The sequence below is a fragment of the Pelophylax lessonae genome, assembly GCF_965119305.1.
Source record: "Pelophylax lessonae genome assembly, chromosome: 4".
Lineage (NCBI taxonomy): Eukaryota > Metazoa > Chordata > Amphibia > Anura > Ranidae > Pelophylax > Pelophylax lessonae.
Window position 1 is genome coordinate 608,935,539 of NC_138771.1, and position 25,281 is coordinate 608,960,819.

The 25,281-nt window shown below is 46.9% G+C and overlaps 1 protein-coding gene across 2 annotated transcripts in view; it reads right to left on the minus strand.

Annotated features, from left to right (window-relative positions):
* The window catches only part of CC2D1A (coiled-coil and C2 domain containing 1A), a 153,548-nt gene that overhangs the window by 43,538 nt on the left and 84,729 nt on the right, over positions 1 to 25,281 (minus strand). For both annotated transcript variants that reach the window (XM_082254838.1, XM_082254837.1), the window contains exons 17-23: positions 17,813 to 17,929; positions 16,032 to 16,105; positions 15,896 to 15,954; positions 13,050 to 13,101; positions 12,869 to 12,968; positions 12,694 to 12,784; positions 3,975 to 4,106 (exon numbers count right to left, since the gene is read on the minus strand). In XM_082254838.1, coding sequence (XP_082110964.1) covers positions 3,975 to 4,106; positions 12,694 to 12,784; positions 12,869 to 12,968; positions 13,050 to 13,101; positions 15,896 to 15,954; positions 16,032 to 16,105; positions 17,813 to 17,929 — 625 coding nt within the window. The remainder of the gene's footprint in view (positions 1 to 3,974; positions 4,107 to 12,693; positions 12,785 to 12,868; positions 12,969 to 13,049; positions 13,102 to 15,895; positions 15,955 to 16,031; positions 16,106 to 17,812; positions 17,930 to 25,281) is intronic.

The window sequence follows — 25,281 nt, forward strand, 5'->3', positions numbered from 1 at the left end:
CACCTTCATGCAGAAGGAGCCTTGTCCCCGGGTCTGGAGAAGCCTGATCTTGGCTTGCCAGACAAGGTTCATTTGAATCCTCCAGAATAGGCCCTGAAAGGCTTCGAGCCCATGTCAGTCGACCCTGAGGGATGAAAAAACTTCTTATGAGCTGAGAAGGAAGGCCCACATCTACGACGAGGTTCCTTGCCCTTAGCAGCCTGCAGAAGAAAAGTACTCTTCCCCCTCTGTGAGACCTTTAATGAGGTCATCCAGGGTAGCTCCAAACAGGTGATCTCCTTGAAAAGGAAGATCAGTCGAAGCCTTTTTTGAAGTCTGATCCGCAGACCAGCACTTGAGCCAAAAACCAAGCAGAAGGACCACTGCCAAAACAGAGGGGCGAGCCATCAGGGGAGCCGTATCCAAAGAGGCATCACAGAGAAAACTGCAGCCCCTAGACCAGCTGGTCCACCAGCTCAGTAAAGGCAGAGGGGAGCTGTTCCCCCTCCAGGTCATGGTGTAGGAGCTTAGCCCACTTGGTCACAGTTTGCGAACACTAGGGCAATGGTGAATACCGGCCTCATTGCCGAACCAGCCAGAGTGTACATAGTGTGGGCCATAGCCTCCGCCTTCTGGTCAGCTAGATCCTTAAAGGCCGGGGACTCTTCAACTGAAATCATGGTTGCCTTGTTTAATCCGGAAACCGGAGGGTCCCCCACCGGTGGAACAGTCCACTTCTTAAGAAGGGACTCCTCATAGGGGTAATGTCTAGTAAAGCGCTTAGGGACCTCACGGGGATGCTTTAGTCGTCTCCACTCTTTAGCGACAATTCGGTCAAAATAGGCAGGGAAAGGAAACACCAATGCCATTTTGGATGGCTTGTGAGTGCCAAAGAGCACCTGCGCCTCCGTCGCAGCTTCAACTGTGTCCTCCATCTTCAGGGTCTCACACACAGATACAATCATTGCACCTACCAGCGCCTTTTCGTGCACGGTCGCCGACATGGAGGAATCATCCTCACTATCACAGGATTCCAGGCGTGTGGTTGCAGACCCAGCAGGGTGACCCATGTCAGTGGTGGCCGAATCAAATTAAGGATCTGATGAAACAGAGGAGGCGGAGGAGGGCAGGGGGGCGCTTTTTGCTTGCCAGTCACCCTTAAGCCACCTCCACACAGGACACAAGGGACTCCAGGACCACCGTCAGTGCATGGATAGATGGTTGGGAACCGGAGGGCACTGCAGCCTCAGAGAGGGGATCAGGTGGGGAAATGTGCTCCAAACACTCCATGAGTCACCAGGGGGACCACACAAAGAGTGTAAAACACTGCTAAGGGACAACCCCCACCACGCTGGCAGCACCACCTGGTCGCCAGGCACAAAGCACCAAGCGATCCTCAGCAGAGAGGGAGAGGACCCCACCAGACTCACCACCCACAGAAACAGGCACCTGCAGCCACTAGGAGAATATGCACTACACTTGCAGCGATCAGGAAGTAAAATGATCTAGGAGTCAGCACTAGGGGATAAGGAGGGGCTCCCACCACCGAAAATCGCCACCCACAGGGCTCCACTGTCATGGCCGCCGCTATTGCCAATGTCAAACCATAAGAAAATGGCCGCCGGACTACACAATCATGGCCGCTGTGTATAGAAACACATGGGCTACAACAAAATGGCGGCACCACAAGGCTTACAGGGACACAGGAGGGGGACCAGGCCTCAAGGACAGATTCAGGCAGGATAGCGCCCTGCCCCCATCCTAGGAAAGTGGCCAGTGGCTAGACCACCCAAATAGCTCCAGCGTGGAGAGGGGGGGGGGGAGGCAGGATGAGGGACTTGGCAAGGGGGTAGGAGGGGAACCCAGGGGTCCGACCATCCCATCCCACATCCACCCTAAAACCCTCCAGGGGGAGAGGGGGACAGCTACTTGCCATACCAGGAACCAGGGGGGCACCGCTCCAGACAGAACCCCTCTCCATCAAAGTAGGGGGGCTGTAGGCTAGGAGGAACACTGCGACTCGGGCCGAGACCCGGTCGTATGCGACCTTGCAAGGCCTTTAACTCGCAGGCTAGCCCCCATTCAGTGGGGCTATGTTGCGACCGACCTAGCATGGAGCGGAGGTCTGCGCGCACGCGCTCGCTGGCCAAACTGGGGTGACCACTCGATCTAGATTATCCAGCCCCTTGCCCAATCCAGCAGTTAATTGTAGATCATACAGGAAAAAAAATCCAGGAGAAATTTTTTTTCGATCTAAACATTTTTTTGTCAGGACCAAAGATCCCAGCAGGGAAACAGGTCCTTACTCTTGACCAGGCAGAAACAAAAACTGAGTGGCTATAGCAGAGAGGGAGTATACCCCCTGGGACTGCCCATGGGTGTAGCCAGAATTATTTTTTCTGCCTAGTGTCCTACTCCTGTAGGGGGCAGTATAACCCAATGGTTATGAATATCAGGAGCTGTGTCAGTCAATGAACGAAAGAGAAATGTATTTTTTATTCAGTGAAGATTTAACTACAGTGGGCAAGAGTAATATGCTCTATTAACTGATTATTGCAGATTTTTCCGCTCACTTCCTGTTTATGTTCAGATAAGAAATTAGGGAGGATTTGGCATGGACCACAATATGATACTGACGGAGTTTTGGGCTTTCAGCTACTTTTCAAAAAACATTTTTTATTGATGTATTAGTCCCTCCCTGCAGAAGATTTTTCCTTACTTCCTCTCCTGGGAACAATACATTTCCCCCTTTTCATCTTCTGGTTGTAAAGTTGGTGTCTCTTTGCTACACAGTTTCTCCTTGCACCCATTGTTGTTAAAGTGGTTGTAAAGGAACAAGGTTTTTTACCTTCACCTGTGTTCAGCAGGCCCCCCCCCCCCCAATCACTTACCTTAGCCCCCTCTTAATCCAGCAATGTCTGGGAGAGCCTTGCCTCCCTGGGGACTCACACTCCTGTTTGGCCCTTGGCAGCAGCGGGAGCTATTGGCAATCACAGCCAGTGAGCCAAACGGGTCATAGGGGGGCAGGGCTGAGCTGCAGCTCTTTATGTGAAGTGATGCACAGAACAGCGGCTCAGCTTGGGTACCCCCATGGCAAGCTGCTTGCTGTGGGGGCACTCGGGAGGAGGAAGGGGCCAGGAGCGCTGGCGTGAGACCTGAGAAGAGGAGGATCTTGGCTGCTCTTTGCAAAACCACTGCACAGAGCAGGTAAGTATAACATGTTTGTAATTTTTTTTTTTTTTTATAAAAAACAAGAATTTAATATCGCTTTACCTTCCACTGTGGGTCTGGGAATCTCATGACATTCCAGTTTACCGTTTAATTCCACCTATTTGTTTTGAATTGATTTTGTTAATGACATTAGTGGCCAAAAACAGCCAAAACAAACCCCTATTTCTGATGCCCAGGTTTTTCAAAGACTACCCTAGGAGAAGTCAATTCGTACTTCAGACATATTCTGTGTGTGACTGGAGGTAAAGAGAGAGTGTTAACCATACATTTATGCTGCTTTACTTCACCAGGTGAGGCAAACAAAAATGCAGTGGGCTCCCGGCCCTATAGACAGAGGGCAAATATCTCTAGGGCCCTGTGAAAATGTGCGCATTTATGGCCAGCATCCTATAAAAAATCTTCTACAATTCAATCATTGTTTTAATAATGACATGCGTTCTAAACAGGGCCGGGACAAAGGGTGGGCAGGAGGGACGGATTTCCTGGGCGCAATGGTTTATTGCAGGGATGGGGGGGGCGCCTTGACCCTAACCCTAAGGGAAGGGGAGCGCAGTTTGGCATCCTTGCCCTGGTTCTACCATTTCTACTTTGGGCAAATCACTAATAACTGAATTTAACAATGAAGATGTCAGCGCTCTAACTCTCTTTTTTGCATCAGAATTGATCCTTATTTTCATAATCACGGTTAGTATTTCTAGGGAGCTGAAGGATATCATGCATGTTAAAAAGGTCATGTGGTATTAAAATACTTAGAAGATTATTACTGGAGGAAGAGAGATGGGTTCTACAACCAGCCATTTCTCAGTGGTGCTGCTGAGTTGTTGAGATGTAAGGGGTTCACGAATTTGGGCTAACACTTCCAGTTTTCCCCCAGAAGGTTTACGGCCATCCATCACCTAGGAAAACAAAAAGAAGAGAGAGGCAAACATAAAAATAATACTGTCAATCTGTGACAATGATCGAGCAGAGCATATAAATAAGGAAAAAACAAAACAAAGCGTAGAAAAAAAGCATTGTTGAAAAAGGAAATTAAAGCAGACAGTATAAAAGCGGAGGGTAGAGGAAAATAGTAAATAGACTGCTGATAGAGACAAAAGCAGAAAGGTCAGCGAGGTGTAGAGAAGCAGAACAGAGCTCAGTGGAGCAGAATTAGAGCAGGGTGAAAATAAGAGTGTAGATAGAGAACAGAGCAGATAGGTAGACAGTAAGGTATATAGGAGGCCAGCACAGACTATAAAAATGGGATTTTTGACTTACCATAAAATCCATTTCTCTGATGTTCATTGACGGACACAGGTCCCTATCTTCTTAACCAATGGGTTATACTGCCCTCTGGAGGAGTAGGACACTAGGCAGTAAAAAAGTCTGGCTATGCCTATGGACAGTCCCAGGGGGTATACCGCCTCTCTCTGCTATAGGTACTCAGAAAAATGGATTTTACGATAGGTCAAAAATCCCATTTACTCGTTCATTGACTGACACAGTTTCTGATCTTAACCATTGGGACGTCCCAAAGCAGTGTTAAACATGAGGGGTGGGAACAGCAAAAAAGAAATTCCCAAGGCTAACTATAGCCAACCAGGTAAACAGGGGCTCAAGCAAAACAACTGGAGCTCACCTGAAAAAAAACAATACACCCTCAAAGAGGACCAGGTCCTCTAAACAGCAGCCTGCAAAACCTTGTGGCCAAAGGAAGCATCTGCAGATGCCAACACATCCATTTTATAGAACTTTGTGAAAATATGCACCGACAACCAGGTGGCTGCCTTGCAAACCTGCGTCACTGATGCCTTATGACGGAATGCCCAGGTGGCACTAAGCGCCCAAGTAGAGTGCGCCTTGACAGGGAAAGGAGGAACCTGACCCTTGATAGAATAGGCCTGAATCACCGTCTGCTGATTCATCTGGAAATGGTCACACAGGAAGCGGACAACCCTTTCCGAGGCCCATCCGTAAGCACAAATAGTGAGTCTTATTTCCTAAAAGACTCTGTAGCTGCCTAGTACACCCTAATCGCCCGGACCATATCCAAGGTATGCAAAGCAATTTCCTTCAGATGTTTTGACACAGGGAAGGCAACACAATGTCTTCATTCAAATGAAAATCAGAGACAACTTGAGAAAGGAACGACGGACAGGGACAAAGAACCACCTTATCACTGTGAACCACCAAGTAAGGTGATTGACAGGGTAACACTGCCAATTCCGACACCCTGCGCGCAGGGGTGAAGACCCCCAAAAAGGCCACCTTCTGGGACAGTGTAAGCAGGGGAATCTCCTGAAGGTTCTCAAAAGGAGGCTTCTGGAGGATTGAGAGCACCAAATTGAGGTCCCAAGGCGGCAACAGAGACCGTACATGAGGGGTCAAGTGCCTAACTCACTGAAGAAAAGTACACACCAAGGAGTATGTGGCCAAGGGCCATTGAAAGGAGACCGCTAAGGCCGACGCCAGACCCTTGATAGTACACTCAAGGCCAGTTTCTGCTCAACCCCCTGTTAAAGGAAGGTCAAGATCCGAGCCACCGAAAAAAGAGCGAGGATGAACCCCAAGAGACTCACACCACGCAATGTACGTCTTCCACGTACAATGGTAGATCTTTCTAGAAGTAAATTTCCTAGCTTTTAACAGCATTGGAATCACAGGCTCAGACAAACATCTATCCATCAGCACCTGGCGTTCAACAGCCAAGCCATCAAAGCCATCGACCGTAAAGCAGGATGGAAGATTGGTCCTTGGGACTGCAGATCCTCCCTGAGAGGAAGCTTCCAAGGAACGTTGGCGACCAGCCGCATCAGATCGGCGTACCAAGCCCGGTGAGGACAGTTCGGGGCCACTAAGATGACTGGAATCCCTTCTGCCTCAATCCTGCGTATAAGTCTTGGAAGATGCTTGAAAAGGAGGGAAGGCATGAAGCAGACAATACTGACCCCTCGGGGAAACCAGCGCATTCATGATGTCTGCCAGAGGATCCTGTGACCTAGCCACAAACCTCTGCACCTTTCTGTTGAGCCGGGATGCCAACAGATTCATCTCAAGGATGCCCCACCGGAGACACAACTGATGAAACACCTCCGGATGAAGGGACCACTCCCCTTGGTCCAAAGCCTGCCGACTGAGGTAATCTGCCTGCCAGTTTTCCACCCCAGGCATGTGTATGGCGGAGAGGGCTGGAACGAACCGTTCTGCCCACCTTAAAATGCCGGATACCTCCAGAGCTGCCAGGACCCTTCTTGTGCCCCCCTGGTGATTGACATAAGCCACGGCTGTGGCATTGTCTGATTGAATGTGCAGTGGACGATCCATTCAATGTTCCAGGTACAGTATGTTCGCTCGGAATACCAAGACATTGATCGGTAGTCTAGACTCTTCCAGTGTCCAGACCTCCTGAGCAGAAATTTTGCCGAGGACGCCTCCCCAGCCGGACAGGATTGCAATTGTGGTGAACACTGTCCAATGCAAGGGGAGGAAGGATTTGCCCAGCCGAAGCCCTGAAGAACGAAGCCACCATACCAGGGACTTTCTCGTTTCCCGGCTAAGCTGGATCTGCTTGTCCAGAGACTGCAGATTCTTGTCCCATTTGGCTAAAATCTCCCTTGCAGGGACCTCCTATGGAACTGTGCAAATTGAACTGCCTCGAAGGTAGACACCATAAGGCCCCAGCACCAGCATGCAAGTCCGGAGGCATTACTATCTGTTGGACAGCAGGAGATGAATTACGACCTGCAGTTTCTGGAGTTTGTCCAGAGAAAGGAGCACTCTGGCTAAAGCTGAGCCCAGACTCAGACCTGGATAGTCCAGCTTTGTGGACGGGAACCAGAGCAGACTTCTGAAAATTCAGAATCTAGCCAAACACCCTCAAGCTCGTATGGTGATTACCAGGTTTTTCACCAGAGCAGTAGGAGACTCCGCTTGCAGAAGGAGGTCGTCCAAAGTAGCTCCGTACCGCGATCCCCCATTGGCGTAACAATGCTAGCACCGGGGCCAAACACTTTTGTGAAGACCCGAGGAGAAGAAACGAGACCAAAGGGTAACGCCACAAACTAATAATGCTCCTCTCCCACAGCAAAGAGGAGGAAGTGCTGGAGACTGACACATATTAGAATGTCAAGGAAAGCGTCCTTGATGTCGATGGAGGTAAGAAAAATCCTCCTGATGCAAGGAAGGCACCACCATGTGAACGGACTCCATTCTAAACCTCTGCACCCGCACAAAGCAGTTCAGCGCCTTGTGGTCAAGAATTGGATGTGCCCTGTCTTCCTTCCTGGGGACTGTAAACAGGTTTGAGTAAAAACCCGGAAAACATTCTGAAGTCGAAACTGGGACAATCACCCCTTGAAGGAACAGGTCTTGTACTGCCCCAAACAGGCCCTGTAAGCAGTCTGGGGACAGGTACAAATTGGAAGGAAAAAACCTTGCCAGGGGACAAGAGGGAAACTCAGTCTTGTAGCCAGACCAAATGACTTTGTGGATCCACTTGTCTTGCACCTGGGAAGTCCATGGGTCCCGAAACCAACCCCTGAAAATGTTCCGAAGTCGGAACCCAGACCATCTCCCTTTAAAGTAAAAGGTCTTGCACAGCCCCATAAACAGACAGTCACACATTGGAAGGAAGAACCTTACTGGAGGGTAAGAACGAAACTTGATCTTGTAGTCGGAGGGAATTACCTCGTGGACCCACCTGACTTGTGCCAGGGGGGTCCACGGGTCTGGGAACCAGCAAGGACGCCCCCCCCCCCCACCCCAGATACAGGTGAGGGTGCACCTTCGTGCTGAAGTTCATGGCCTTGTCCGCGGGTCTGGAGAAGCCTGCTCTTGATTTACCAGACCAAGTTTGCTTGGATCCTCCAGAAGCGGCCCAAAAGGGCTCCGATTCCCTTGTCAGTCGACCCTGAGGGACGAAAAAGCTTTTTATGAGCTGAAAAGGAGGGCCCCCGTCTACGACGAGCCTGCGAAAGAAAGGTACTCTTCCCTCCTGTGAGACCTTTAAGGATATCATCCAGGGTAGCACTAAACAGGCGATCTCCTTAAAAGGGAAGATCAGTCAAGGCCTTTTTAAAAGTCTGGTCCGCAGACCAGTATTTGAGCCAAAAGACACTCTGAAGGACCACTGCTGATACAGAGAGCTGAGCAACTAGGGGAGCCGCAGGAGGAACGCTGCGACTCAGACCGAGACCCGGTCGTATGCGACCTCGCGAGTCATTTAACTCGCAGGCCAGCTCCATGTCCGGTACGTCGCGGCCGACCTAACGCGGAGCTGAGGTCTGCCCGCGCTTACTGGTTAGACTGGGGTGACCATTGGATCTATGTGCAAAGAGATAAAATTGTACTCCGCTCCTAGATAATATCAGCAAAGCCTTTTACGGGTATATCAGATAAGCACATATATAGATAAAAAATTGTTTCTCAAAATAGGCCACTATTAAATTTCGATATTGGGTGCATAAAAATTCATATACTTCAATAAATCGTATCTGCTTCAATAATAAATAATGGTTGTGCTGCGATTAAAGTGCATAAGTGCAGACACATAGATAAGTTTAAAAAAATATCACAGTAATTACATTTTAGAAATTAGGATAGCTGGCACATAAATGCACCCCATATCGAAATTTTATAGTGGCCTATTTTGAGATACAATTTTTTATCTATACATGTGCTTATCTGGTATAACCGTAAACGGTTTTGCTGATATTATCTAGGAGCGCAGTACAATTTTATCTCTTTGCACATTGACTATAATTACTGTTTAGGTAAAAGTTTAGTACTTGCAGCACCTGAGATGTATACATCATATTTTAAGCGGCGATAGCGCGAGAATCCTTACACCATTTTTGACCACTGGATCTAGATTATCCAGCTCGTCGCCCAGTCCGGCAGTTGATTGTAGATCTCACAGGAAAAAATCCAGGACAAAAAAAATTATATATAAAAAGAAAATATTGCTAGGACCAGAGATCCCAGCAAGGAACTAGGTCTCTACTCCTGACTAGGTAGAAAAAACTAAGTACCTATAACAGAGAGAGGGAGTATACCCCCTGGGACAGCACATAGGCGTAGCCAGACTTTTTTTTCTGCCTAGTGTCCTACTCCTGTAGGGAGCAGTATAACCCAATGGTTAAGAAGATCAGGAGCTGTGTCCGTCAATGAATGAAAGGGAAAGCAAAGATTATAGGAGAAGAGTAGACATAATTTGAACAGAATGTAAAGGACAGCACATACCATAACAGCAGAATGTACAGTAAGGAAAGCAGAGATAGGCACGTACAGAAGGGGATCAAAGCATATGAAGAAGAGAGGATGAAAGCAGGAGGTAAAATAAAAAAATACAGCAGATGGAGAGGAGTAAATAAAAGCAACATGCACAGGATGAAAGTAGAGCAGATAAAGCATAAGCGCATAAGAGCAGATAAGAGAGCAGAAATGATTTGAGCAGTGTGTAGAGGAGAAGAGCAGAGAGGACGAGAGCAGGATGTAAAGGAGGAGAGCAGAGAGGATGTGAACAGGGTGTAGAGGAGGGGAGAAGAGAGGACATGAGCAGGGTGTAGAGGAGGAGAGCAGAGAGGACATGAGCAGGATGTAGAGGAGGAGAGCAGATAGGATAAGAGAACAGTGTAGTAGACAAGAGGAAAGCAGATGGAGCTGTGAGGATAAAGAGCAGGGTGAAGAGAAAGAGCAGAGAGGATAGGAGCAGGGTGTAGAGGAAGAGACCAGAGAGGATAAGGGCAGGGTGTAGAATGAGCAAAGAGGATAAGAGCAGGGTGTAGAAGAAGGAGCAGAGATATCTGTCTGGTTCCTGGTATGGTAAGAGCAGAGTGTAGAGGAAGAGAGCAGAGAGGATAAGAGCAGAGTGTAGAGGAAGAGAGCAGAGAGGATAAGAGCAGAGTGTAGAGGAAGAGAGCAGAGAGGAGAAGAGCAGAGTGCAGAAGAAGAGAGCAGAGAGGAGAAGAGCAGAGTGCAGAAGAAGAGAGCAGAGAGGAGAAGAGAAGAGTGCAGAAGAAGAGAGCAGAGAGGAGAAGAGCAGAGTGCAGAAGAAGAGAGCAGAGAGGAGAAGAGAAGAGTGCAGAAGAAGAGAGCAGAGAGGAGAAGAGCAGAGTGCAGAAGAAGAGAGCAGAAAGGATAAGAGCAGGGTGTAGAGGAGGATGGCAGAGAGTATAAGAGCAGAGTGTAGAAGAAGAGAGCAGAGAGAAGAACAGGATGTGGAGGAGGATAGCAGAGAGGATAAGAGAAGGATGTAGAGGAAGAGAGCAGAGATGATAAGAGAAGGGTGTAGAGGAGGATGGAATAGAGGATAAGAGCAGAGTGTAGAAGAAGAGAGAAGAGCAGGATATAGAGGAAGAGAGCAAAGAGGATAAGAGAAGGGTGTAGAGGAGGAGACCAGAGAGGATAAGAGCAGAGTGTCGAGGAAGAGAGCAGAGAGGATAAGAGCAGAATGTAGAGGACGAGAGCAGAGATGATAAGAGCAGGGTGTAGAGGTAGAGAGGATACGAGCAGGGCGTAGAGGTAGAGAGGATAAGAGCAGGATGTAGAGAAGCATGGCAGAGAGGATACGAGCAGGGTGTAGAGGAGGATGGCAGAAAGGAGAAGAGAAGGGTGTAGAGGAGAAGAGCAGGGTGTAGAGGAGGATGGCAGAGGGGATAAGAGTAGGGTTTAGAGGTGAATGGCAGAGAGGATACGACCAGGGTGTAGAGGAGGATGGCAAAGTGGAGAAGAGCAGGGTGTAGAGGAGGGTGGCAGAGAGGTTAAAAGCAGGGTGTAGAGGAGGGTGTCAGAGAGGAGAAGAGCAGGGTGTAGAGGAGGGTGGCAAAGAGGATAAGAGCAGGATGTAGAGGAGGAGAGCAGAGAAGAGAGGAGCAGGGTGTAGAGGAGGGTGGCAGAGAGGAGAAGAGCAGGGTGCAGAGGAGGAGAGCAAAGAGGATAAGAGCAGGGTGTAGAGGAGGGTGGCAGAAAGGAGACGAGCAGGGTGTAGAGGAAGAGAGCAGAGAGGATAAGAGCAGGGTGTAGAGGAGGAGAGAAGAGAGGAGAAGAGCAGGGTGTAGAGGAGAAGAGCAGAGAGGAGAAGAGCAGGGTGTAAAGGAGGGTGGCAGAGAGGAGAAGAGCAGGGTGTAGAGGAGGATGGCAGAGAGGAGAAGAGCAGGGTGTAGAGGAGGGTGGCAGAGAGGAGAAGAGCAGGGTGTAGAGGAGGGTGGCAGAGAGGAGAAGAGCAGGGTGTAGAGGAAGAGCGCAGAGAGGATAAGAGCAGGGTGTAGAGGAGGAGAGCAGAGAGGATAAGAGCAGGGTGTAGAGGTGGATGGCAGAGAGGAGAAGAGCAGGGTGTAGAGGAGGAGAGCAGAGAGGAGGAGAAGAGCAGAGTGTAGAGGAGGGTGGCAGAGAGGAGAAGAGCAGGGTGTAGAGGAGGGTGGCAGAGAGGAGAAGAGCAGGGTGTAGAGGAGGAGAGCAGAGAGGATAAGAGCAGGGTGTAGAGGTGGATGGCAGAGAGGAGAAGAGCAGGGTGTAGAGGAGGAGAGCAGAGAGGAGGAGAAGAGCAGGGTGTAGAGGAGGGTGGCAGAGAGGAGAAGAGCAGGGTGTAGAGGAGGATGGCAGAGAGGATTAGAGCAGAGCAGAGCAGATGAGGCAGAACAAAAGGGAAATTTAGAGGAGCAGCCAGGAAAAGAATAGAACAGGTATGAGTGTCATTTACAAATACATAACACATGCAGCATTTTCATTTCCATGCATTTTAATTTAGGAGTTCATTAAGGTTTTTACACAAGTTATACATGTAATATTATTGATGTTTGTGTTATTCTGCAATAAGCGCCAATTCACATAGATTAATGCACAGGTTTGAGTGTTAATACGCTGCTACCTTCTGTTTATAGTTCACAGTGAGTTTCTATGAGATCTCTAGATGTGAGAAAAAATGAGCCATTTCAGGTGGTGGTAAAATAAAAATTTTGGAGAAATATTACATATGCCATTCGCATACAAAATGGGGTTCTTCATCCCAAGCAATATTTAGGTTTGTGTGCTGCACATTTTAATGTGAAAAACATCATGAGATAAAATGATTACAGTGACTCATGTCTTTATGGACTGCCACTATTTGGAAGGGGAAGACAGCTAAGCACAGAACTAAGCGAGCATAAGACAGAGTAGGTAAAAAAGAACAATGGAGAGAATAAAGGACAAATTAATGGTGACATGGATATTGCAGAGATGGGCACAGATGGAGATTGCAGAGAAGACTGTGGTAAACAGGGTGAACACTTTGGATTGGAGGAAAGGAATGTGGGATATACGGTGGGAAAGAAGACAAGTCTGTAAACTTGACTTCCCTGCTCTGCATGTTTCACTTTCCTCCACTCCAACACGTTTACCCTGTTTACACAAAGTCTGTTGGATAATCTACTTTTGTAAGATTGTTGAGGTATCTGATGAAGTGACACTATGGGAAAGACAGTGGAGCAGAATAGCAGGGATACCACGGCATGAACATCCCTTTACCTCCAGAATATCTCGGATCTCACAGTTGCTCTCCAGAGTTTCCAGTTTTAGATGCGCTGTACCCAAGACACGATCGGACTTAAAGAGCCCCCTATAAGCACAGCAAACAATACAAATGTATTAATATCCAATGAGATCCATGACATGGCTTCAAATGCGCTAAATCCTATTTTACCCTTTCTGGATGATTTCAAATTTGATTCCTTTTGCCTGTATCGCCCTCTTCAACCCTCTGTGATTGCGATTAATATTCAGCCTAAACTTCTCCTTAAACACTAGAACATAACACAAGAGACACTTCTGTAGTCATGTTATAGAACACTGATCACCACTCTGATTACACATCTTTGCCATACCTGGTGAGTTGGTCCCCTTTATCACATTGGTTTTATCTCGCTGGGCTTCCTCCTGCAATGCATCAACAATGTAGGTAAGTAAACATTGTATATTATAATTGAATTAAACCTTTCCTTGTGTGTGCACAGGGAGCCTGACTTCTTTGACTTTTGGGCTAAGCTCCACCCACCTGCATGCACCCTGTGCAATAGCAGTGCTCTTGACTATAGGGCTCCCTTTTTACATTGGAATGGCAGTTAGATGGAGCTTAGCCAAGAATGCAGACACCTAGCAACAGTCTAAAATTAAATCACGTCTATAGTCATAACATACACTTTCATTTTATATTATCAGCATATTAAAGCGGTTGTAAACCCTATAAAAAAAAAAAAAAAACCTGCAAGACAAAAAGGCATAATGAGCTAGTATGCATCGCATACTAGCCCATTATGTGTACCTTACCTTAAAACGAAGCCCCGACATGGACCCCCGGACATCGATGCCGGCGCTGCCATGATCCCTCGTCGTCTCTTCCGGGTTCGGCGGCTCCGGCGCGCTGATTGGCCGGAAGAGACGGCTCCGGCGCGCTGATTGGCCGGAGCCGCGATGACGTCACTCCCGCGCATGCGCGCGGGAGTGATTTTTCCGGCAAGCTCCCGGCAACTTAATTGAAGGTCCCCCCGGACCTTCAGAGCGCATGCGCCGCTCGCGCGAGCGGCTGCATGCACTGTAAATATCTCCTAAACCGTGCCGGTTTAGGAGATATTATTTGTACCTACAGGTAAGCCTTATTATAGGCTTACCTGTAGGTAAAAGTGAAAAAAAGCGGGATACTACCGCTTTAATAACAATGCAAACATTTATGATGGGGAAAGTCCCCGTATGGACAAACCCACATGTACTCCCAGGGTGGAGATCAACCGCACATCAGAGACCTGCCTTTGTCAGAAAGCACGAAGACATTCCAGAAACCCCAAATCTTATCGTATCGTTCCCTGCGATGCTGCCTCGTGAGGGCGAGGTCCTCCATTCTGTTAATGTCCTCCATCCTGCGCATGCAGTCCCCAATAGTCGGTACTCTAGTCGTCTTCCAAAGCACCGGGATGCAAGCCTTCGCGGCGCTCAGAACGTGGGGGATAATTGATTTTTTGCATTTCGAGATTGGCATAGAGGAAACCTGGAGCAGGAAGAACTCCGGGGTATCCGGGATCTCCCGGTCCGATAGTTCCCCCAAGAGGGCCCGGACGTCTCGCCAGAATGGGCGTATTCGGGGACAGGACCAGAAAATATGGAGTATTGTGCCCACTTCACTCTGGCACCTCCAACAAAGGTCCGGCGTGTCGGGGAAGATTTTGCTCAAGAGAGAGGGAACCCTATACCACCGGGTGAGAATTTTATAGTTCAACTCCTGCAGTTTCGCGGAGGTCGGAGTCTTCAAAGCCAGGGTATATACTTTCAGGCGTTGCGTCGGGGTGAGATGTAGCTGAAGATCCCGCTCCCACTTGCCCAGCCCAGGCAGGACATAGTCCTCCCCTGGAGAGATCAGTGGGCCGTAGGATTTAGACAGCGTGCCCGGCAGGCTCCCGCTCCCCACGCAATACTCCTCAAACGGAGTGAGGTCTCTGGAGAAAGACGAGGGGTCCGGCAAGGAGCGAAGATAGTGGTGTACCTAGGCAGCGTGCCAGAACCCCAGCTGAAAGGAGCCACAAACCGACATCAGCTCCTCTATCGTCGGCCACCGAGACCCCCGACCTTTTGTGACTTACCCCCTTTGTATAGGGTCTCAATGACCATCTTCTGGACAGCTGTCAAGTCAGCAGTCTTCCCCATGATTGTGTAACCTACTGAACTAGACTGAGAGGCCATTTACAGGCTCCGGAAACCTTTACAGGTGTTTTGAGTTAATTAGCTGATTAGAGTGTGACACCATGAGTCTACAATATAGAACTTTTTCACAATATTCTAATTTTCTGAGATACTGAATTTTGGGTTATCAATAGCTGTAAGCCATAATCATCAAAATTAAAAGAAAGAAATGCTTGAAATGTATCACTCTGTGTGTAATGAATATATATAATAGAGGAGTTTCACTTTTTGAATTAAATTACTGAACTAAATTAACTTTTCGATCATAATCTAATTTTTTTAGATGCACCTGTATTAACCCACGCACACACCTATCAATAAAAACCTTTAATCAGAAAAAAAAAACACTAGGTAACATTTTTATCTATTTGAAACAATTTATGATAGGTGAGAAAGTGCCTCTATACCATGGGTGCTCAACTTGTGGCCCTTCAGCTGTTGCAGAACTACAAGTCCCATCATGCCTCTGCCTTTGGGAATCATGCTTGTAACTGTCATCCTTGCAATGCCTCATTTCCGCAACAGCTACAGCAGAAGGCCACAGATTGAACACTATGCTCCATACAATTAGAGGGACAAACATAAAAATATACATCAAAAGAGATGTAATAAGTAAATAAAAGCAAGGGGTAGGAAAAAATGGTCAAGAAAGTTGTTGCTCTTCGCATCCACAGCTCCCATTAATCACTAGAAGCCACTATTGCCATACTCCTCACAGCATCATTAGTCTGGGATCCATCATGTTACTGCGTGTTATACAGCCCTGATAGGATCTTTTTGAAGGTAATGTTTTACCCTGGCAATTGACTGCTAGACCTGGGCTCTGCCTGCTCTCCCACCTTGGAGTGTTATACTTGAGGAAATATCTTAAATTTTTTTTAATAAAAAATTCAATAACGTGGGATCCACTATAAATGATCACAATGTGTAAGAGGAGTTAGGAAATCATTTCTGGGTGGAATGACGCCTTTATATAGTTTAGTCTTTTGGTGCTCCTTACCGTACTAGGATAGGCAAATTCAAATCGAACAAAGGTGTCCATATCGCTCTGAGATGATCCTGAGATAGAAACAGATTGTTATGAGAAATAAGCAGAAGAGGAAAATGACAGGCAGGTATAAGTGAGTAATATTTACCGGCGGGTGTAGGTAAATTCACAGCTTTGGACACATACAGCACAAGGTCTGAAGCGGTCAGGTCCGGGAAGACCCTGTAGGTGGCAGTAAAGAGTCAGAGAGCCAGCTGGGTTACCAGCGATACATTGATGTACAGTATCTCACAAAAGTGAGTACACCCCTCACATTTTTGTAAATATTTTATTCTATCTTTTCATGTGACAACACTGAAGAAATTACACTTTACTACAATGTAAAGTAGTGAGTGTACAGCTTGTATAACAGTGTAAATTTGCTGTCCCCTCAAAAATAACTCAACACACAGCTATTAATATCTAAACTGCTGGCAACAAAAGTCAGTACACCCCTAAGTGAAAAAGTCCAAATTAGGCCCAATTAGCCATTTTTCCTCTGCAGTGTCATGTGACTCGTTAGTGTTACAAGGTCTCAGGTGTGAATGGGGAGCAGGGGTGTTAAATTTGGTGTTATCACTCTCACTCTCTCATACTGGTCACTGGAAGTTCAACAAGGCACCTCATGCAAAGAACTCTCTGAGGGTCTGAAAAAAGAATTGTTGCTCTACATAAACATGGCCTAGGCTATAAGAAGATTTCCAAGACCCTGAAACTGAGCTGCAGCACAGTGGCCATGACCATACAGCGGTTTAACCAGACAGGTTCCACTCAGAGCAGGCCACGCCATGGTCGACCAAAGAAGTTGAGTGCGCGTGCTCAGCGTCATATCCAGAGGTTGTCTTTGGGGAAATAGACGTATGAGTGCTGCCAGCATTATTGCAGAGGTTAAAGGGGTGGGGGGTCAGCCTGTCAGTGCTCAGACCAAACGCTGCACACTGCATCAAATTGGTCTGCATGGCTGTCATCCCAGAAGGAAGCCTCTTCTAAAGATGATGCACAAGAAAGCCCGCAAACAGTTTGCTGAAGACAAGCAGACTAAGGACATGGATTACTGGAACCATGTCCTGTGATCTGATGAGACCAAGATAACCTTATTTGGTTCAGATGGTGTCAAGCATGTGTGGAGACAACCAGGTGAGGAGTACAAAGACAAGTGTGTCTTGCCTACAGTCAAGCATGGTGGTGGGAGTGTCATGGTCTGGGGCTGCATGAGTGCTGCCGCCACTGGGGAGCTAAAGTTCATTGAGGGAACCATGAATGCCAACATGTACTGTGACAAACTGAAGCAGAGCATGATCCCCTCCCTTCGGAGACTGGGCCAAAGGGCAGTATTTCAACATGATAACGACCACAAACACACCTCCAAGACGACCACTGCCTTGCTAAAGAAGCTGAGGGCAAAGGTGATTGACTGGCCAAGCAAGTCTCCAGACCCAAACCCTATTGAGCATCTGTGGGGCATCCTCAAACATAAGGTGGAGGAGCGCAAGGTCTCCAACATCCATCAGCTCTGTGATGTCATCATGGAGGAGTGGAAGAGGACTCCAATGGCAACCTGTAAAGCTCTGGAGAACTCCATGCCCAAGAGGGTTAAGGCAGTGATGGAAAATAATGGTGGCCACACAAAATATTGACACGTTGGGCCCAATTTGGACATTTTCACTTAGGGGTGTACTCACCTTTGTTGCCAGCGGTTTAGACATTAATGGCTGTGTGTTAAGTTATTTTGAGGGGACAGCAAATTTACACTGTTATACAATCTGTACACTCACTACTTTACATTGTAGCAAAGTGCCATTTCTTCAGTGTTGTAACATGAAAAGATATAGTAAAATATTTACGAAAATGTGAGGGGTGGAATACTGTATATATTACACAGTTACTTACTTGACAACGCTGACAGTTCGCTCCTCATAGTGACAACGAGGCACTGGTAGGCCACGCACATGTGCCTGTTTCACAATCTCTATATATTTCATGCATTCCTCTGCTAATTTCTCATACCTGGTGATAAAAAAGAAAAATACATAAAGTCTTCAGATTTCTACTGAGCAAAAAAAGGAAAAGGAACGAGAAAATAAATCAGAATGAGGGAGGGATGGGCAGCAAACAAGAGAGAGAGAGAGAAAGAGAGACGGGTGGAAAGAAAGGGGGGGGGAGAGTGCAAGAGAGAAAAAGGTAACTGAGAAGAGAAGAGAAGAGAGCAAACAAGAGAGCAAAAATGTTCTTCTGCACCAAAGAAAATCTATTCGCTCTCTCACCCATCAAACATGAATAAAAATGCATTTAAAATGCAAAAACAAATATGTATCACTGGGTGTTGCTGTATGCACAGGAGATGGAGTGGGAAAAATCAAATCAAGAACCAAGCAATTTCTTTGTTGTTCTACAATAAAAATCAAAATAGTAAACAAGTGGTAGTTCTTTCCAGTGCTACACACAACTACCCTCTTAGAACCTTACCTATAATATTTAATTTCAACATTTATCCAATGCTTCACCTCCCTCCATATTGTATGGTATAATCAACAGAATTTAGGAGTCGGACTACCCGAGGAAAAAATATATATTTTGTAACCTGGTGGTAGGAGAGGAAATACACCTTCCGTAGAAGACAGAGTATGGAGGAGAAAATTGTTGGCCGGGACAAGACAGTGTATGGAGGAGAAAATGGTTGGCCAGGACAAGACAGTGTATGGAGGAGAAAATGATTGGCCAGGACAAGACAGTGTATGGAGGAGAAAATGGCTGGCCAGGACAAGACAGTATATGGAGGAGAAAATGGTTGGCCAGGACAAGACAGAGCGCGGAGGAGAAAATGGCTGGTCAGGACAAGACAATGTATGGAGGAGAAAATGGCTGGCCAGGACAAGACAGTATATGGAGGAGAACATGGTTGGCCAGGACAAGACAGAGCGCGGAGGAGAAAATGGCTGGCCAGGACAAGACAGTGTATGGAGGAGAAAATGGTTGGCCAGGACAAGACAGTGTATGGAGGAGAAAATGGTTGGCCAGGACAAGACAGTGTATGGAGGAGAAAATGGTTGGCCAGGACAAGACAGTGTATGGAGGAGAAAATGGTTGGCCAGGACAAGACAGTGTATGGAGGAGAAAATGGCTGGCCAAGACAAGACAGAGTATGGAGGAGAAAATGGTTGGCCAGGACAAGACAGTGTATGGAGGAGACAATGGTTGGCCAGGACAAGACAGAGTATGGAGGAGAAAATGGCTGGCCAGGACAAGACAGTGTATGGAGGAGACAATGGTTGGCTAGGACAAGACAGTGTATGGAGGAGACAATGGTTGGCTAGGACAAGACAGTGTATGGAGGAGAAAATGGTTGGCCAGGACAAGACAGTGTATGGAGGAGAAAATGGTTGGCCAGGACAAGACAATGTATGGAGGAGAAAATGGCTGGCCAAGACAAGACAGTGTATGGAGGAGAAAATGGCTGGCCAAGACAAGACAGTGTATGGAGGAGAAAATGGCTGGCCAAGACAAGACAGAGTATGGAGGAGAAAATGGTTGGCCAGGACAAGACAGTGTATGGAGGAGAAAATGGTTGGCCCCAAACATGACTGAATATGGATGAGATAAAATGAGAGAGTAAAGCCCAGATAATTGTGGGAGACAGAATTTTCTATACTCAGAAGAAAACAATTCAACAGGTAAAGCACAAACAATACAACAGAGCTGTATAATTACCAAATAAACTCAGACTTATTATTGTACATGGGGCAACATACTCTACCCTTAAAGCAGCCTGAAGTGACTTCCAACATGATAAAGCGTCACAGCTATTTCATAGCTGGCACCTTTAGAGCGGAGTTCCAGCCTTTTCTGTGTTTATTAAAAGTCAGCAGCTACAAAAAGCGTAGCTGCTGACTTTTAATAAACACCCACACTTACCTGTCCCACGGTCCAGCGATGCGGCCGCCCGAAGCCTCGATCCTCTCCCTCTGGTCTCGGCGGCGCCGGCATCACTGGTATGGGCACCCGGCTGTGACAGCTTGCTGCTTCACAGCCGGGTACGCACTGCGCGTGCGCGAGTTGCGCTGCGCGTCTTGATTGGCCGGCAATCTTCTGGGACCTCTGACATGTCCCAGAAGATTGCATGGAGGGAGGGAGGGGGAGAGGAGAACTCCCGCTCAGGGCTCCGGCGGCACGCCGAGCGGAAGTGGTACCTGTCAAAACTAGGTACCTGTTTCCCCCCCCAAAAAAATGACATGCCAAATGTGGAATGTCAGGGGGTTAGGACTATCTAAAGCGGAAGTTCCATTTTTTGGTGGAACGCCGCTTTAAGCACCTGTTTCTCATTTTTGGTTTCCTATTAAAGTACAAATAAAGGCAAAACTTTATTTTTGGATAGAGTGCAGATGGATTACAAGTCCTCTCAGTCTTTATTGCTGTCTGTGCCCACATTAGGCAGATTCACCCTGTTAACTTCATGTACAAGGGATATAGTTGTTTAATATACTGCCATCTTGTGGTCATTTCGGTTACTGCATCTTTTTCAGTGTTCCCTCCTATTCTATGATGTATTTCCCCTTCCTGTTTAGTTAGTGTGGAGGAGAAAATAAAGTACGGAGTGCAGAACCACGTCGTGTCTGTGGAGTTTATCACTGGTAGCAGAGGATGGTTTCCAACTATAGAGTACCACCTAAGTTTGACGAAATCAGATCATACGAGTGCTGGAAAAATGAAATTAGTATTTGGAAACTTGTTACGGATTTGGACAAGAAGAAGCAGGCACTAGCGGTGGTGTTAGGGCTCGAGGGGCGAGCCAGAGAGACCGCTTTGGAAATACCCGCGAGCGATCTGAATGAAGACAATGGTATGGAAACCTTGTTAGCTAAGCTGGACTCTATTCTTGAGAGAAGAAAAAGACCGCGCTTATGAAGCGTACTCTCATTTCGACTCGATTTCCAAAGACAGCGCTATGTCCATGGCAGACTACATCATAGACTTTGAGCAGAGATACAACCGCATGAAGAAATACAACATGACCTTGCCTGACGCTGTGTTAGCGTTTAAACTACTGGACACTGCTTGTCTTGAAGAGAAGAGTAGGCAGCTAGCACTTACAGCATACACGGATTTAACATTTGCATCCATGAAGTCAGCGTTAAAACGGATTTTGGGAGGAAAAACCAGTGGAGCAAGTGGAGGCAGCTTGACTCAAGATGCGGCGTTTTTCACGGAGCAGAGGCCACCGGGTAAATTCAGACGGAACAACAGCCAGTCACAGAATAGACAGTGGCAGCCACAGCAAGGTACAAACCCGCTCGACAAATATGGTAAGCGAACAAAATGCGTAATTTGTCAGAGCAAGTACCATTGGGCCAAAGACTGTCCTCATCAGAGAAATGTAGTAAAGCTAGCAGAAGATGAAAATGTCGAAGAGTGTAACATTACACTGTTTACAAAAGTTATGACGGACTCGGAGATCTTCCTAACTGAATCACTGGGATCAGCTATCATTGACACAGCATGCACACGTACTGTTTGTGGTGAAAAGTGGCTGGATAGTTACATGAAAGACCTGAGCCAAAGCCAAATAAACAAACTGATGCAAACAGAATCTTCAAGCTGTAGACCTTTCAGATTTGGTGATGGTCAGGTGGTACACTCCTACAGAAATTTAAAGCTTCCCGCTAAGATCGGACCAACAAAATGTCACATTGAAACGGAAGTTGTTCCTGTTGATATCCCTTTACTGCTGAGCAAAATGGCTCTAAAGAGAGCAGGAACTGTTTTAGACATGGAGAATGACAAAGTTGTCATGTTCAAGCAACCAGTGCCTCTTGAGCTCACTAGTTCGGGACACTACTGTGTTGACATTAGAGATGGTAATACTGAAGTGGACACCAATGAAAGTGAAGTTCTTGTCATCACAGCAGAGATGTCTACAAAAGAGAAGCGTAAAATTCTCCTGAAGCTTCACAAACAGTTTGGCCATGCCTCTGCAGACCGGCTGCAGAGGCTTATCCTCAGCTCTGGAAATACTGACAAAGACTATCCAGTTATTCTGCAAGAGATTATCCGTGACTGTGAGGTATGTCAAAGATATAGCAGGACCAAGCCCAGGCCTGCTGTTGGTTTGCCTTTAGCCTCAGAGTACAATGAGACGGTGGCAATGGATTTACATGAGCTGGAACCTGGCATATGGTACCTCCACATCATTGACCATTTCACACGCTTCAGCGCTGGAAACATTGTGAGAACAAAGAAAGCCTCTGAAATTGTCAACTCTTTCATTCACTCGTGGATAAGTGTTCATGGTGCCCCAAAACGGATATACACTGACAACGGTGGTGAGTTCAATAATGAGGAGATAAGAGAGATGGCAGAAAAATTCAACATTGAGATGAAGACCACAGCGGCATACAGTCCTTGGAGCAACGGGCTGCTGGAGAGACACAACATGACTCTGACTGAGATTCTTCTGAAGGTGAAAAGGGAAAACGGGTGTGGCTGGCAGACTGCTCTAGACTGGGCTTTAATGGCCAAGAACAGTATGATTAATGTGCATGGTTATAGTTCACACCAGCTGGTGTTTGGTCACAGTCCTAATCTTCCCTCCATTTTGGTTAATAAACTGCCTGCTCTAGAAGGCACTTCTATGAGTACTAGTGTCGGACAGCACCTAGCAGCATTGCATGCTTCCAGAAGAGCATTCACAGAGGTGGAATGCTCAGAAAGAATAAAAAGAGCTTTACGAAAGCAGCTTAGGCCTACAGATGAAAAGTATGAGACAGGAGACAGAGTGTACTACAAACGAGCAGACAGTACAGAGTAGAAAGGTCCTGCTGTAGTTATCGGTCAAGATGGCTCTGTAGTGTTTGTCAGACATGGTGGTATCCTTGTCAGAGCACACCAGTCCAGGCTGAATAAAGTTAATGCACAGGATGGGGATACACTTGTACTATCTGATATTCCTGGAGATAGTACAGAAAAAGAAAATGTAATACACACTGATATGTCAGAAAATTCAGATGATGAAATAAGTGTTAATAGAGAAGTGCAAATCCATGAAAACACAGAAACAGATGATAGAGAAGATGTGAGACAAACTAATGAGAGGGATGCTACTAATACAGTGGGTTCCACGGGTGTCAAACTGAAAACAGGTCAGACAGTGACATTTACAAACAGAAATGATGAGACAAAACACACGGCCAGAGTTTTTAGGCAGAGCAGGGAAAGCAAAAGGGCAATATAGAAACTGGTACAATGTGCAGTATCTTGAACCAAATGGCAACGAGGGTCAAAAGGAAGCTTTAGACATGTCACAAGTTGATGATCTTCTCACTGAATGTGAGAACACCGATGGCGATGTACTTATTACCAAAGACATCTCTTTTGATGCTGCTAAACAGCAAGAGATTGACAACTGGCAAATTAATAATGTTTACGAAGAAGTCACAGACAAAGGTCAGAAATGTATCTCTACTAGATGGGTCTGTACGTTAAAGGAAACTTCTAGTGGTGTTGTTCCCAAAGCCAGTCTTGTGGCGAGAGGTTTTGAAGAGACCAATATGCATGAATTACAGAAAGATTCTCCCACATGTGCATCAGAGTCACTCAGGCTGCTGTTAGCTGTTATTTGTCAAAACAAATGGCAAGTGAACTCTATGGATATTAAGTCTGCTTTTTTGCAGGGAATGGAACTCTCAAGAGACATTTACATTCGTCCCCCACCAGAAGCGAGCGTGGACAATGTGTTGTGGAAACTAAAGAAATGTGTGTATGGACTTGCAGATGCTTCCCTCTACTGGTACAACAAGGTCAAAGAACTCATGCTGAAAAGTGGGGGTAAAATGTCACGGGTTGATCCTGCAGTGTTTTATTGGCAGAATGAGCAGTCTGAGGTAACAGGAGTACTGGCATGTCATGTGGATGATTTTTTTTGGGCAGGTTCAGAGCATTTTGTAACCAATGTCATCCCTGTGCTTAAATCTGCATTTCACGTGGGTCGTGAAGAGTGTGAGAGTTTTTCGTATGTGGGGATGAACATTGCTACTGTGGGTGGTGTAGTACAGGTGCATCAGCACAGTTATATTGAAAACCTACAACCAATTAATTTGCAGGCAACACGTGCTGTACAGAGAGAAGCCCCACTGAATGAGAAAGAAAGAGAACAACTCAGATCCAAAATAGGACAGGTTCTGTGGGTTGCTAAACAAACAAGACCAGATGTTATGTTTGACACATGTAGCCTAGCATCCAACATTAAGAATGTTACTGTTCAGTCCATACATGAAGTGAACAAAGTGCTCCGTAAACTTAAGTCAGAGAAGGTAACACTTAAGTTTCAATACTTGGGTAACAGTGAGGATTTGAGTTTGGTAGTATTCAGTGATGCTTCACTGGGCAATCTTCCAGATGGAGGTACACAGGGTGGGGCTCTAATTGCCCTCATGGAAAAATCAGGAAAGTTCTCCCCACTGTTTTGGCAATCTAAAAAAATTAGACGTGTGGTGAGAAGCACACTGGCAGGAGAAACCCTTGCCATGTCAGATGGTATTGACAATGCTATGTTCTTGGCTATGCTCTACTCTGAACTCACTACTGGTAAAGCTGATCTTAAAGCGGAGTTCCGGGCACAGATCTCATTTTTTAATGAACATACCCCGGGACAGTCAGGGCTAGCACATTCCACAATGGCTAGCCTCTGATCTGTCCCGGTTCGCACTTACCTTTTAGAAGAAATACTTACTTTGAAAATTTCTTCCACAGCGTTTCCATCTCTCTTGTGGGCAGCTGAAGCCGGCGCGGTCCTCTTCGGTGTCTTCTTCCGCGTCTTCTTCTCCCAGAATGCGCCGCACCGGCCCCTCTCGTCACTTCCGGCGCGGCGCCGCATTCCTAAACAGCTTCTGGGCATGCCCAGAAGCTGTTTAGCAGGGGAATGCGGCGTCGCCCGGAAGTGACGTGCGGGGCCGGTGCCGTCGCATTGATTCCTGGGAGCGATGACGTTCAGCTCCCAGGAATCATTGCGAGGCAGGAAGTGACGGGGTGAGCCTCGGCGCTGGAGGAGGAAGTACCCTGAGGTGAGTATTTACGATCTTCGATTACAAGGTGAGTATACAAAAAAAAAAAAAAATAACTATCCAATTCCTTTTCAGGTTATGTGTAGCTAGCGGAGGGGCACAAAAAAAAAAATACCGATTTTGTGCCCGGAACTCCGCTTTAATGCTCTTCCTCTTATCTGTGTTACTGATAACCATTCCCTGTTTGACGCTCTTAAGTCTACAAAACAGGTCACAGAGAAGAGACTAAAGGCCCGTACACACGTACCGATCGTCGGCATACAAACGTCGGCGGACGAAAGATCTGCCGATTGTACGCGTGTTAGT